Raw genomic sequence first — 14762 nt, 5'->3', positions numbered from 1 at the left:
TAGTGTGAAGCATGACCACCCCAGTGTCCCTAGTGTGAAGCATGGCCACCCCAGTGTCCTTAGTGTGAAGCCTGGGGACAGTGTCCCTAATGTGAAGCTTAGGGCCAGTGTCCCTAGTGTGAAGCCTAGGACCAGTGTCCCTAGTGTAAAGCCTATGGCCAGTGTCCCTATTGTGAAGTGTGGCCACCCCAGGTTCTCTAGTGTGAAGCCTAGCCACCCGTGTCCCTAGTGAGAAGCCTGAGGCCAGTGTCCCTAGTGTGAAGCCTGACCACCCAAGTGTCCCTAGTGCGAAGCTCGGCCACCCAAGTGTCCCTAGTGTGAAGCCTGGTAACCCCAGTGTCCCTAGTGTGATGCTTGGCCACCCCAGTGTCCCTAGTGTGAAGCATGGCCACCTCATGCTTGTTAATTACTACTAGTACTTAGTAGTACTAGTACTAATAGTCAGCATGTTTACCAGTCATATGATGCAAAACTAAAAGTTTTGGTAAGAAAAATATCTTGGTATGATTATTTGTAACTTTGCTAGACAACAATCAAATGCTGTTTAGTATTTATTAAGTTTTCAGTAAGTTGTAGGCCCAACTTGGCAACCCTCCTATTGTAAAATGTCAGGCTAAATCCCCAGTGTAGCTCATTTATTCCTTAACAGTGTTTGTCCAGAGGATCAACACTGACCAGATCTTATTTGCCACAGCAATGACATTGAGATGGTAGCATGGTGTTAGAGCTGTACTGGTATGTATATATCAGGCACACCAGCATTGCTGGGATTTTTAAACACCTTACTATCTATGCTAGGCTGAGAAACAGCACACCAACTGAAAATGTCCACCCAACAGCAACGCTTTTGTCAGAAACAGACACGGTTGAAGTGCCAGATAATACATAGTGGACAAGTAAAGATTGTGTACTCACTAGATGATGTCTAATAATATTGCTAGTATAAATATTTAAAGACTTATTAAACAATTTTAATTATTCTTTCTAATAATGGATATGGAAGAGGAAATCTGACAGGTCGTACTGCTAATGAGTTGGTAATTGTGATACTACAAACTGCATCCATGTGGTATATTTTACTGATGGTTAATGCCAATGCTACAAGATTTTCTTGACCAAGTAATACATTTTTAAATGTGATATGCAGCCAGAAAAAAAAATCAGAAAAATGTATTATTCATTATTATAGTCTAATTTGTACTATTTGAATTATTTGTTTAAGATCACAGATATCTCATTCGGATACGTTTGGTCTTCCAGGCTAAATGTTTTATGATTTCTGTTAACAGTCAATCAGCAGATATAAAGACAGCCTACAGTTGTGCACATGTTCTGACCAAATCTAAAGAGCTGCACAAACACTAACCAGTTTAATATCCAAACCACTGTGTCACTAGAACACACATTGGCAGATAACAGCTCAAGGCCAAGAGTATGTGCAAACAATACATGTTTTCATTTAATCAAGCATGAGTCCTGCCGGTTAGTAAGGTACGTCTAATTGAATGCCACAACAAAGAAACACGTAAAATACGTGCACATATTGGAATGCCAAATATGGTGCATAAAATACTCACATGATGATGATACAGTATCCAGTAACAGTGAAAACTTTATGACCTTTTTGGAGTTACTAACTTTAAGTGATTAAGGTTGCAAACCACAGACCCAAATGGATCAGGCTTCCAAACATTATTCAAGACCAACTGTTAGCGAGTAAGAGAAAATTTTAAATACCAAGTATGTTCTTTAGTAGAAAAACGTAAAGCAAATTAGTTGTTAATCATCCATAAAATAAGCTTATAATGAAAAAAAAAATCAACTGAGACAATTCTAACTTTATAATGAATACTGATAGTATTGTACTATCCTGTCTTAAGGATGATAAACACACCACCCGCTGGTCTCAGTCAACACAGGCTGTTGTAGAATTTGAAGGGCCCTTGTTTAGCTTGTTTGCGCAGAGAACACCTATATTTACCTGGGTATTGAGGAAAGCCTGGGCTTTATGAATTGAGTCAATAATGACCTAGATGTCTTATCAGTGACTGGATAAAAACCCTCTAAGGCAAGCTGCAGTAAAATTCTCCAATAGTGTGGAGCATTGCATATTTAAGGACTTTGCTCTCCCAATATTTGCTTGCCGTACAAAGACAACCTGGCCTATTGGCTACTTACACCCAGGCCACACCTGTAACCATTATAGTACTACCTTTTACAGTAATTAACACAGGCATGTTTATCATGCTCTTAAAAAGACTTTTTTTTTTTAAATCTTTACAACTGTGTTGAAAGGCACAAGACACACATGGCAGTAGAATATCAGTGATGTGAATGCAGACATTTTTAAAGTATCAAATATTCTATATCAAAGAATAAACAAATATTAAGGCAATAACTATATTTGACAACCTTCTGACACCAAATTTGTAAATTCACACAAATAAAGCAATGAGCCTTGATCTAATAAAGTTTATTTTCTTAAAAATGACCAGTTTCCTTTTTGTTTTGTTTTCTAGGAAATTAAACCCTTTTTGAATTCACACTAGCATCTACATAATGGTTATTGAATACTTCACAATATATTAAGTCTAGATGTTATGGTACATGCATACAATTGCGGCAGCATGAGAAGCCACAGTCACCACAATACACAGAGATGGGGGTGAAGAGAGGGGCAAAAAGACAATGAGGCCGTAGAGACTTGTGTTTCAGCTTCGAAGAGGCCAGGGCCTTAAAACATGGCAAACTCCAGCAATGCTTTTCAATCATACTAATCACTCAAAAAAAAAAAAAAAATGAAACGGAAAGAAAAGAAAGAAAACAGGCACGTAATGGGTCAATGGCCAAAAGAAAAGAATATATTCTAATAAAACTGAGATATACTCAATCCTGTCCATGAAACTTTTACAGACTAGAATAAAAGCATAAGTGAAGCAGGACTTTGTATAAACATTAATAAATGTTCATAAACACTTCCATTAGAATCTTATTAGCACTTTAAAGTCTGGTTAGAAATCACTTTTCCAAATGTTTAGGTAGGGGGAAAAAAAAGGCCAGGGAAATGTCCCTGTTTGTCTAAATGGCAGTGAAAGGTAAAGCGAACACTGTGAGCTGGGGGACCACATGTAGGCTTTATAAGACTCACAGCCAGAGGAAAGTTTATAAAAAGGCAAAATAAATAATAAAATGAAAAGAACAAAATAATAAAAAAAAATAAACCCACCACACATTAACAACCGCTTCATACCATTGCCTATCGAAAACCATAGCTGGAGGATGTTGTAGTGTTTTCCAAATCCTTTTTTTTTTTCACTATTCCTCTTTCACAGAAAGAATTTATATGCTGAGACACAGTATGATTACAAGCCTAACATGCGCTAACGAAAATATTAATAACAATAATAATTATAATATATAATAAAATAAAAGACATTCAAATACTGTAAGATTTTGCTTGAAAATACAAAACTACATGAGAAAGCATTAAAATCATATTTGTTGATCAGAATAACATTAATGTTTAAAAAATAAAGAAAGAAGGAAAGAAAAGAAAAAGCAAGTGCTAACCACATTTTTTTCATTTTTTTTTATACCATACATATAACCAGCAAATCTGTTACCTAGAAACAGTTGCCAAGGAAGCCATGTCATCATGGCTCTCCCTCTTATCCAGGCAGCGTCTCTGGGGGGGAGGGGTGATGGCTGTGTGTTTCTGGCCACTGTTACGCCTGTACAAAACTGCAAAAGAACTTCACCTGAACCTGCACGCATCAGAGACTGCACAGGCTTATCGGTTTGGACATTTCCTTCGTTCTTCTGCTGAAAGTTGATGCCACTGTTGTCTATTCTCTTAATCTCCAGAATCCTGAGTCAACATATTGCTTCTCTGTGCAGCTCTTAACTCTTCCAAAGCTTTAGTCAACTATTAACTCTTTGCAGATTGAGAGCCAAGTGAATATGAACAGGGAATCTCTCGTATCCGCTTGCATCAGAACCCTTTTAGCAATATAGAGACATCTCTATCCAGAAAACAGGCAGAGATCCAAAGGAGTCCCATGTCTCCACTCAAAATGGTTTCCTTTACCATACAATTTATTCAAGTCTAAAAAGTTTGTTGTCCTGTCACGTTGTTTGCAGAGTCTTTCTAAGACCAGAGTTATAGAAGCTCTGACTTTATAGACAGGATAAATTAAAGACCAGGGTGCTGAGATGGAGAACAGGCTGAACCTCAGTTGTGTTGTAACGTGTTAGACTCTATAGGAGGCGCCGAGTCATACAGAGTGTCCGTGTCGTGTGTCGGCTCTCCAGCTAACGTGCAAGGGTTCGACAGTGTTCCCGCACCACAGTCACAGAAAAACCTATGTGGATTAGATCAGGCATGCATGAATTAGCTGGTATTAAACAAAAAACATACATAATCCAGGTATGTGCATTATGAACAATTAAGCTGTAGGACTAACCTATCATGTCGTATAAACTCAACATCATGCCCTTGGTGGCACTTCTTAATACAGTTCACACAGATTGCATTTCTGTCTGTTGTGTTACAGGTGTGGCACCTAAATCAGCAGAGGAGATAAAGGAAATGACATTAGCAAATTGGCAAAATTCTAAATTGTTGTAATGAGGTGATTGTCACACCGGTTACTGTACCTGTAAAAGTCGTGCATGGGATAGCTGGTGTAACTGGAAATCTTGTACAGGCACTGACCTCTGCTCACTGCTTTCTCTATGGCATCCTGATTGTTCATGATTTTGTTGTCTGACGGGTTAACAAGGAACGGTTGCATCAGATGTGACCAAGCAAACAAAGAGTATTTTTGGTGTTCGATAAAAATAATTACCTTTCATTGTGACATTGACACCAGAAGCAAGAAACAGCCCTCCAAATCTGTTATTGAATATTTGATTGCCTTCTAAAGTTGCAGTAGCATGGTTTGTTATCTCAATGCCTATACAGAGAAAATGATAAATACATGACCGCTATCAAAACAAAGCCTGTTACATGATCACTAATAAACAGAATTATTTTGTACAGTGTACAAAAGCCAACTGACCAGCAGCAAAGCCATCAAATATTCGGTTCTTCCGCAATACTGGGTGACTGTTAGTACTAATGAGGACACCAGCCTGGGCATTTCTGAAGATGTCATTTTCCTCCAACAATCCTGCATAAAGAAACATTTATAGCATTGCCTAAACCAACAATCATAGATCACATTGGGTCAACAAATTGCTGTTTATTTTTACATTTGTAATGCAACTCCAACTTCTTGAGCCTTACCCCTTCCACCGTTAAATATGCAGATACCACCATCTCGGCCATCATGGATCTTGTTCCTGCGTAGGGTGGGGTTGCTGTCAGTCTTAATCCATACTCCAGCCATGGCATTGTCAAATATCTCATTGTCCTCAATGAAGCCCAACCCTGAGGGAGAAAAAATGATGCATGATGGCCCTCATACTGTGTTCTTATAAAGAAGGGAGGATGGAGGAGGGAGGTGCCAAACTTACCAGAGTTGTAAACAAGAATACCTCCATTCTGCCCTCCCCAGATTTTGTTTCGTCTAATCTTAGGGTTGCTTCCAGTTCTGTGTGAAGATAAAAAAGGATTGGATATGTGGATGTGTTATGTTGTGGTTATGCAGTTCATATAAATTCTTTGGAACAGATGCAGAATCCTCACACTCACACAGACAAACCCACTGATATAGTCAATGATTACCGTACCTGATTTGTACACCAGAGTACATGTGGTTATAGATATCATTATCCTCCAATACACCATGACCATTATCATAGAAATACACTCCAACCTATAAACAGAAACCATGCCTAATAAAGGTAATAAAGCACAAATTGAAATAAAACATGAAATGTTAAATGGTGAAGGATCTCCCCACCTGTTTGCCACTGTGTATTCTGTTCCGCCTGAGCACGGGTGTGCTCCCTGTGGTCACCCACACTCCTGCTAGGGTGTTGCTATACACTTCATTCTCCTCAATAACACCCTGGCCCTTCTCATGCTACACATGATACACAGTAGTGCATACATCATTAGGCAAGGCCACAAAACATTTTTGGAACATTATGGCCATTTTATGACAATTAACTCCAGTAATTTAATCTATCTAAATAAATCTTTACTTACTACATAGATTCCTCCATGCTGTCCATCATGTATCTTGTTGTGTCGGACTATAGGGCAGCTGTTGGTTCGGATCTGAATGCCAGCCAGGGCGTTTCCATAAATATCATTGCCCTCTATGAGACCTCTGCCATCACCAAATATGTAAACGCCCCCTTGATTTCCATTGAAGATGGCATTACCCCTGAAAGAAAAATACAACATACAACTGTAGTCCCGAAAAGTTAAGAGGAAGGTAAGCTTATGTAGTGTAGACCGTTCTTTATTTAATCTGAATACATGTCCGAAAACCAAACAAGTTTCAAACATCTACAGTAGAAACAAACATTACTCTGATAGAAACCTTGTCTCAAAGTTTCAAAGTTAGGGACAGGTAAGGAACACTAACCTAATGGTGGGGTCACTGTTTGACGTGATCCACACACCAGCAAAGTTATTAGCATAGATCTTATTCTCTATAAACTGTCCCCGGCCCTTCTCGTGGACGTAGATGCCGCCTGTTTGGCCGTGGTGAATTTCACAGCGCACCACTGTGGGGTTGGCATACGCCTTTACCTCAAAACCTGCAATTCTGTTTCTATGTATGTTGCAGCTCTCAAAGTAGCCCTGTAGAGGGAGACAAAAAAAGAGAGAAGATTTCACTTAATGGCTGGCAAAGAGCAGTGAGATCATAAAGTCAAAATGGAGCATTGATCCTACCATGCCATGGTCAAATGTGAACACGCCAACATCTCTGCCATGATGGATATGGTTCCTCCTAATGATGGGGTTGCCATGGTTTTTCACCCAGATCCCCGCTAATGCATTGTTGGAGATTTCATTATCTTCATAAATGCCCTAGAAATGTCAAACAAACCCAATTACGCCAGCTCTCTGTTGTTGACCCTAGCAAATCTTACAATTTTAAGTGTTCACTATGCAATATAACCAGATGTTGTTTTGCTCATATTTAGAAGTAATGCCTCTTTTGACTTTGAAAAAAATGCTGAATGCGTTTCATTGCATGAATGTCATCATAAAGAAAACACTGGCTTAAAAAAGCAGTGATCACATTTAATCATTAAAAAAACAAAAAAAACCCACCAAAACTCAAAACCACCCACCCACCAAACCACAGCCCCCCACAGGGTATTACACAGGAGCAAGCAATGTTACAATATCTGCCTTTAGTTTTATTAGATAACCTTCAGTGTTGTCTAGTTAATAGGTGTAAGTGAAAGCTTATTGCTTAAAGCTCCTGAGACCACAAGAGGGCTCCCTTGAATAAAAAGTGAATAAAAAGCAAAGAAGAGCAAATATCGCAGTCATCTACAAGCCTGGCAAAGATACCACTAGACTTGAGACTTCACCACACTAGATTGTTAGCACACTCGTGTTAAAGCCATGACTAACTGTAAACATGAACAAATAAAGCAATACTTTATTACTAGCACAGGACAAGAAGGCCCAGTTGTGGTGGCAAATTTAAATCCAATATTCAAACTTCACTATGCAGTCTCACGTTATGGCAGTACGTGTGCACATTGTGTATTAAACCATCTGGGGCATAGGTAAAGTCTGAATACTTAGAGTATTTATTTTCACAAATCATATTTAAATTCTACGCAGTTGAACACCACCTCAAAACAGAATTTAATCTTAATTAAATTAATTTAACTTAATTAATTTAATTAACTTAATTAATTTAATTAAGATTTAATCTAACATATTTTAAGCCTAAATCACGTCCGTCTGAAATGTTCACTTAAAAGAAAACAAAACATTTCCAACCATCTCAAAGATAATTGCTCAGTTATTGTCAATGGTCCACTCAGTTAGACTCCGGGTCAAAGAATGCAATGCGGCAACACAACACAATTTCCCCGAGTAAGCTCTGTGGTGTTAAGTGAGAACTATAAGCATTAAAGTTGAAGCTTTGTAACAATGTCAAAGTGTGCCGGAGTGTACAGAGGAGACGGCGGGTGAACTGATCCCTTTATGCAGTAATGAAGCATGGGCTAATACCTACTGCCATATGCATCAGTACCAAGATTCTGCAGGAGGCTTTCTCTCTCATGCAGGCAGCCAGAAACAACGATCAAAGAGAATAGGCACACAGCCAGTGTGACCATTGCCTATACCACTACACAGTTATTAGCTGTGATAGGCAAGCAGTTTAGTGTAGGTTTGCCTTTCCATGAAATGTAGACAAAATTTTGGTTGACTTGATGAATATCTGAGTAAATAAGTGCTCTGCTGATGGACCTACTGGAGATTTTGATTGGGCTCTTACCTGCGCATGATCAGTGATGTAGAGCCCCACATTTTCACAGTCACTGATGTTGCAGTGCTTGATGGTGGGACATGCACCCTGACCACTTACACATACTGCCGAACCCACTGAAAGAAAAAGAAAAAAAAAAAAAAAGAGAGAGAATATCCATAAAGTAAATCACAAAGTAATTCACTTCATAAAGTGAAGCCCAAGCAGCAAATTGAGAGTGAGAGAGAGAGCAAGAGCACAAGCAAGAAACACTGCGATGTTACCTGTGCAGGTGCTGCGGATAATGCAGTGGTCAATATTCGGGCTGCAGTTCACTGTGATCTCCAGGCAGTGGTGTGCATTGTGATGCTGAGCTGATTTATCATCAGGGTTGAACTGTATATGGGAAACCAAATACTTAAGCATCCTGCCACCATAGTTTGACTTATCGGTTTAAAAACATGGAAGGGATACGCAGGACTTACCCTAATGGTCATGTAACCTACATATGCATCTTCTGAACCCTCCATAAACACAAATGTTGAATCTCTAGTGTTCTCAATGACAACCTTATCAGCTACTTTTCCAGGAGCTGTAAGAAGTGGATATTACAAATTTATTAATCTGGAAAAAAGACTATATGAAAGAAACGGATTTGGATTCATTTAGTTAAAAACTAGACTCACCTGCACCGATCATTGTAATGGGAGACTCGATGTAGATCCATTCATCTGTGTAGATTCCAGAATGAACAAATATTAGCCCATCAAAATGGGCCTCCTGAACTCCTCCCAATGCATCCTCAATGGTGTCATAGTACTACAAATCAGATCAAAACATTAGGTTGGGTAAGCAAGCATCTTTTTAGTAGGAAACGCCAAACAATGGAAACAATTTCATACCAGCATATTCTCTCTGCCTTTGTATCTGGCTGGATTGCTGTAAAAATGTTCTGCAAAGCCAGGCTTAACATGTGCACCTTTATACTGTAGGGGGGAAAAAAAGGAGGGGGCAAACAAATCGATCCATAGTTTCAAAATAATGAAAGCAACATGTTCAGTGTTTAACTGTGACTCAAATGGCAGAAGCTGTAGATCCCGCCCCTTTTTAAAGAATGCCCAAAGACGTTTAACCAAACACTCATACCAGTTGCTGAAAGCTTTCCTTCCATGGGTTAGGCTGCTCATATTCTTCAGGGTTTATTTGATAGAATTTCCCTGGTTCTGGATGCATCATGGGCCGTGTGTATTCAAACACCTCCATGTACAATCTTTTCCTGTGGTACATTTTAAGAACAATATCCAAATAAATTGGAGCTTCAATAATAAATAAAACCTCCAATAAGGGCCTTTATAGATGATACAGAACTATTAGTTGTGCCAATATATAAGCAATTTATAGTAACCTGTGACACTTTCTTACAGGTTTAATTCAAATTAGTACTGTAGAGTAGAAACATTAATATTCCCGTGATCACACTAATCTCATGATTCAACACCCACAGACACTCATCTGGAACATCATATTGCAAGAGAAAATGTGATTTGTCCGTTGGTTTATTTTCATATTTCTGCATGATCAGTAATATGAAGGGCAACAAATTGATATTTTGTAGTAAGTTAAATAAAACACGATAGAATTCATCTTATTCAAGAACAAAAACACAGATTACTACCTATAAACACTAAATAGTACAAAACTGATTGCTTACCAGAGAATAGGGTCATTAGCTAGCTCACTAAAGCGCTTGCAGACACAAGCAGCCTGACACAGATCTTGCTCTAGCAAGTAGGAAAAAATCTTCAGGACCACCTCATCTGGAAGCTTTTCTTGGAGATACTGTTCTGCAGGGGAAGCTAGAGGACAGGACAGGAGAAAAAAAAATGAAACCAGAGTGCTCCTGCTGTCCTTTTATTGTCCTACATCATTTATGCTAATGTAGAACAACTGACATGCCTGTGATCTATGAAATTCAAATGAGATATGCACATAAAACAGAACAGTCCACAGCTTAATGCTGCTAAAATCACTGAGCTTCAAACAGTTACCAAACTGCAAAATGAACAAAACTACAGAAACTAGCATTTCCCAGAATTCGCTATTAGAAATCTGTACCTGTATTAAAGCACATTCTTGTATGGGGAAAAAAAATTTCAAACCTGACAGTAAGGGGCCATTTTGTTATTTATCATTTGGGTGTTGAAATGAAGATTATTCCTCTCCTTAGCAATAGTAGCAAACAAAATATTTATGCTGGTCTTGCAATAAACAGAACACGAACACAAAGATACCACCAGGTACGCATGTTAAATTTCATGATAATGAAAAGCACAGAAATATTTAACCAGTCAAAAAAAAAACTATAAAAATTTTAAGTTAAGCTGCATTCGACCCATTAGCTGTTCATTAACTATAAGCTAAAGGCATTTCTTCAGGTGTCCACCCCTGTCAAATGTTTACTAAATAGGCTTCTATGTCTACATTTTCAGAGCAGTGAGAAATGACCATAAATGATCACTTACCTGGAAGGTCTTGGGACTTTCCTGACACTCGGGCACGTTTTGCTCTGTGACCAAAGGTTTCTGTTGCTGAAGTGGAGGCTCCCTGCAAACAGGAATATAAGGACCATTTGAAATCAATGCTGATACTAAATGTTTAAATCACTTACATTACTAACTCTCCCAATTGGACAGTATACTGTTTGTTCAGCTCCAAATGTGTTCTGATTTTTAACTACGCCACCATTCACACAAAACCCTCACATCTATATAGAAGTGCTAAGCTAAGTAAATCTAAGAAACACCATCAACAGAAGAAATTGTGTAAATTCATTTACTGTGTTATAAAGAGCAAGTACAAATGCACTGATATATGTAACATGTGACGTTATTTAACATATGACTGTTACCTCCATACTGCTTTTTGTGGGACACGCGGTTCTCTTAGGCAACAAAGACTTTCTGCGGAGTTGATATGGACTGTTTTGAGCTCCTGGACCAGATTCTTCTGCAACCATATCTGCAGGGACGTCCTCATCTGCAAAGAGGTGGGACAAAAGAAGAAAAACCTCAATCAGCTTTGCATTTTACATTTTACAGTAGGACCTCTCACCCTCTACAGCTATGCTGTATAATTATAGCATTTCTTCCCCTTTCTGGATGATTTCAGTGGGAAAATTTCAGTTGCCTGGGTTAAATAACCCCTTTTATAATGCTGCCCTCCTAGGGAAAATACTGCAGCCAAACCCACAGTGACTGAGATGCCCACTAAAAAGTCAAAACTAGATTAATCATAACAGAGCAAACACGTAAAAATAGATACACACTCGCAGGAAATTCATCAAAAGCCTACAAAAAAACAAAAAAAACAAAAAAAAACCCAAAACATTGATCTTAAAGCAAAGGAATCGCGTTACTTCATCTATGGTGGCTGACGTGACGTTCTTTACTTACTCCCACCAAAAAGAGATGAAAATAAGACGGCGAGCTAAGAATCATCTGCAAAACAGGACTATTCATCAAATTCTGTCTTGACCCTAATATGTGCAGGGATTTTTTTTTTTTTTGCATTAGATACTAACCTGTACTGCAGAATCCCTACACGTTCTTCACCGCTGTATGTGAAGGCCCTACCTACCTGGTGTACTGATCACCTGAGAGGTCTACAGTCTGTTCCTCCCTACTGCACATTTGGTACCTGGAGACAACATCCAAAATTTTTGAGATAAATGATGCTCTAGTCTTGTGTACTGCCACTGAAAACAAGTTGTATCCTCTTTATTTCAGCCAGACCTAATCTTCGGCAAATGACGACAAGATGTCCAAATGTTAACTCTTCTCTGCTCCTGAGTAGTGCAGTGGGTTTTGCAATACTGATAAGATTCCTGGTCTTCTCTAAAAAAGCAACATGTTGGTGGATTTACAGCTACATGTACAACATGGTTGAGGGTATATTTTACTACGGGATTGGATTTGCATGTTCAGACGTGTGACTGAATTGTACATCAAACTGAATGAATCAACACCTGCATGCGGATCAAAACCAGTGTGACATTAGCAGTGCAGTATTAATATTTGTAATTGATACAAAAAAAAAACAGACTACTATCTGAACTGAGTCCCTGAAGACATCTGATATATGGTCTATATCCTTACAGTAAACCAGCCTAGTCTGTGCAAGCTTTTGTTGCCAAGTTTATGTGAAACACCAGTCATGAGAACACGCTCTTATACAGTTCATACCCTATGTTGCAAGTGAACGCAAATACCAGCCCAATATCTAAAACCATCCCAAACATTAACATGGGAAACAGTGCTGCACTAAAGACAGTATGTTTAATAATAATGGGCTACGAATTACAGCAAATGGCAAAATCAGACTGAATGATTAGCTCAACAGACCACTTGAAATCAACCAACAATAAAAATGCCTGACAACACCAATACAAAGACCGATCAGAAGCACAGGGGTTTACCTTCCTGGGTGGGTGTTTGTGGGGAACCAAAACCAAAAAACACCCACTAGTCGATGATCCATGTTGGACGAAAAGGGTTAAAACGATGCTTTTATCACCACCACATAAAGTAGTCAATGGTTGCAAAGCAAACCAAGGCCTTGTCGACCGAGATGTTTAGTGAAACCATGGCGTTTCCAATGAGCTACCTACTGTTGACATGAACCTTAATAACAACACCGGACGGCTTGACAGTTACCCAACATAAACGTATACAATCCTGAAACACGAGCATTTTTTTTCACACCTCTTCAGTGTGAACCCAACTGCGTAGTTGCTGGTGGCTAGTTAGCTTAATTACTCACCGAGCTAGCTAGCCTGTAATCTGTTTGAAATAAAACAGTGAAATTTTAACAATGCTGCGACCCGGTAGTACATTTACACGTACTCACTGTCTGCGCTTCCTTCTTTTCTGTAACGGTGATTTGGGTGTTTTGTTCGCCTGACGGCGGGTAGATAAATAGATAGGTAGATAGATAGATAGATAGTTAGCTAGCAAACTAGCTAGTTAGCATTAGCTATCACTACATATACACTACAACCCCCCCTCTCCAAAATGGCAGCCCACCGGCTAGCTAGCTAAGCAGCTGCGCAACGCAGATTTAACATCCAAACACAGGATTTTGTTACGTTTTGACTCAATAATAAAATATTTTGTTTAGGATACACGTCCAAAACGTGCTACAAAGAGACGTTTAATTAGAGTTTCCTGACTTAACAAGACGTCAGAGTTTTAGCTGTAATCCCAGTGTTAGCCGAGAAGCTAACATTTGTCAGGCTAAACAAAGCGCGGCCTGTGGCCTGGCCTGTATGGCGCGGTCTGTAGAAGCCTCGACGTTTCCTGATCAAGCGTCTTAGTCGTCGAGGCTTTAATTGAGTTGATTCGGGTAAAAGCACGACAGCGGAACGAAGAGAAAAGACGAAAAAATGGCGATATGGTGGCGGCGTGTGAAGCACGTCTCACCTCTTTCGCCGTTGTTCCTCTCGGGCTGCACCGGGCGCGGCCTCGATACTCGCCTGGGTCTTCTGTTGGTCGCTCTGACGGAGTTCATTTGGCGAGTTGATTTTTTTTTGTTTGTTTGTTTGTTTGAAAAAACTCACAACGCTTTTTCCTCTAACGTCCCGCTTCCGTCGTTAACATGAGGGTCTTCGGTTTAAAACGGACCAACTGAAAGGCGTAAACAGTTGTATTTTCGCTGACGGAGAGCGAGTTTTTCGGGGTGTTCGGACAGCTCCCCCTGTACTGCTCGGTGCTGGAGCTCGGTGTCTCTCTCTCGCGCAGGAGGAGCCATTAACGCTAACGCACTCACAGGCACCGCGCGCACGCACGCGAGAGAGGGGAGGAGGGGAGGAGGGGGGAGGACATCACAAGGGATCCCTCTATTCACCAATGAAGTGCACGCGCACACCGCATCCGCTCACGCTCCACATTACACTGTGCGTCCTCTATACCTCTAATGTAGAGATTCATAATAAACATATCTAAAGATCGCGGTACTCAAAACACACACGAGGCACTTTAACGTGATCGCCCGACATGAATGTGCACGTGATTTAAATCACGTCAAACGGTTGCTTCTTTTAATTATCGTGAACCTTACAGAGCTGAGAGATATGATCGTGATATCGATACCGCGATATACTAGTATCAAGGTCCACTTTTCTGAACATTGTCAACATTATAAGGTGTGACTTACTTTATTTATTTATTTATTTATTTATTTATTTGATTATTTATTTATCTATTTATTATTACATGTTAACAAGTATTATATTATCTGTAAGTATATTCTCAGTAAATACTTTTGAAATGTTTTTTATTTGTTTGTTTGTTTGTCTATTTATTTATTTATTTA

The 14762-nt window shown here is 39.3% G+C and overlaps 1 protein-coding gene across 3 annotated transcripts; it reads right to left on the bottom strand.

The window, feature by feature from the left end:
- Window positions 1–2457: 2457 nt before the first annotated feature.
- fbxo11b (F-box protein 11b) lies at window positions 2458–14282 on the bottom strand. 3 transcript variants are annotated; one of them, XM_047817503.1, is made up of 24 exons: window positions 13871–14274; window positions 12185–12286; window positions 12030–12089; window positions 11302–11429; window positions 10916–10997; window positions 10105–10249; window positions 9540–9669; window positions 9296–9379; window positions 9080–9212; window positions 8879–8985; window positions 8678–8789; window positions 8424–8530; window positions 6851–6988; window positions 6540–6757; window positions 6155–6335; window positions 5907–6029; window positions 5734–5819; window positions 5518–5594; window positions 5288–5431; window positions 5061–5171; window positions 4848–4955; window positions 4657–4765; window positions 4464–4562; window positions 2458–4361 (listed from the first exon to the last, which is right to left on the bottom strand). In XM_047817503.1, exons 4-24 carry the CDS (start codon window positions 11407–11409, stop codon window positions 4232–4234), a joined length of 2532 nt encoding a protein of 843 aa, XP_047673459.1. In that variant the 5' UTR covers window positions 11410–11429; window positions 12030–12089; window positions 12185–12286; window positions 13871–14274; the 3' UTR covers window positions 2458–4231. The 3 variants fall into 3 exon arrangements, with proteins under 3 accessions (XP_047673459.1, XP_027033434.1, XP_027033428.1); XM_027177633.2 differs by lacking the exon at window positions 12185–12286; XM_027177627.2 differs by lacking the exons at window positions 12030–12089; window positions 12185–12286 and having other exon boundaries at window positions 13871–14282.
- Window positions 14283–14762: the final 480 nt, after the last annotated feature.

Source organism: Tachysurus fulvidraco, chromosome 8 (genome assembly GCF_022655615.1).
Source record: "Tachysurus fulvidraco isolate hzauxx_2018 chromosome 8, HZAU_PFXX_2.0, whole genome shotgun sequence".
NCBI classification, from domain to species: Eukaryota; Metazoa; Chordata; class Actinopteri; order Siluriformes; family Bagridae; genus Tachysurus; species Tachysurus fulvidraco.
Note: the sequence above shows the minus strand (reverse complement) of the source record. Positions and strands in the feature narration are given on the sequence as shown.

What these genes read in the sequence shown, in the direction of transcription:
- fbxo11b (XM_027177627.2), bottom strand. Translation starts at nt 13,958, where the DNA reads ATGAACTCCGTCAGAGCGACCAACAGAAGACCCAGGCGAGTATCGAGG. An exon ending in AGCATGGAGGAATCTATGTA is followed by an intron (nt 6,030 to 6,154) that starts GTAAGTAAAGAT and finishes TATCATGTGTAG; the next exon opens with CATGAGAAGGGCCAGGGTGT. An exon ending in CATATTTAACGGTGGAAGGG is followed by an intron (nt 5,172 to 5,287) that starts GTAAGGCTCAAG and finishes TTCTTTATGCAG; the next exon opens with GATTGTTGGAGGAAAATGAC.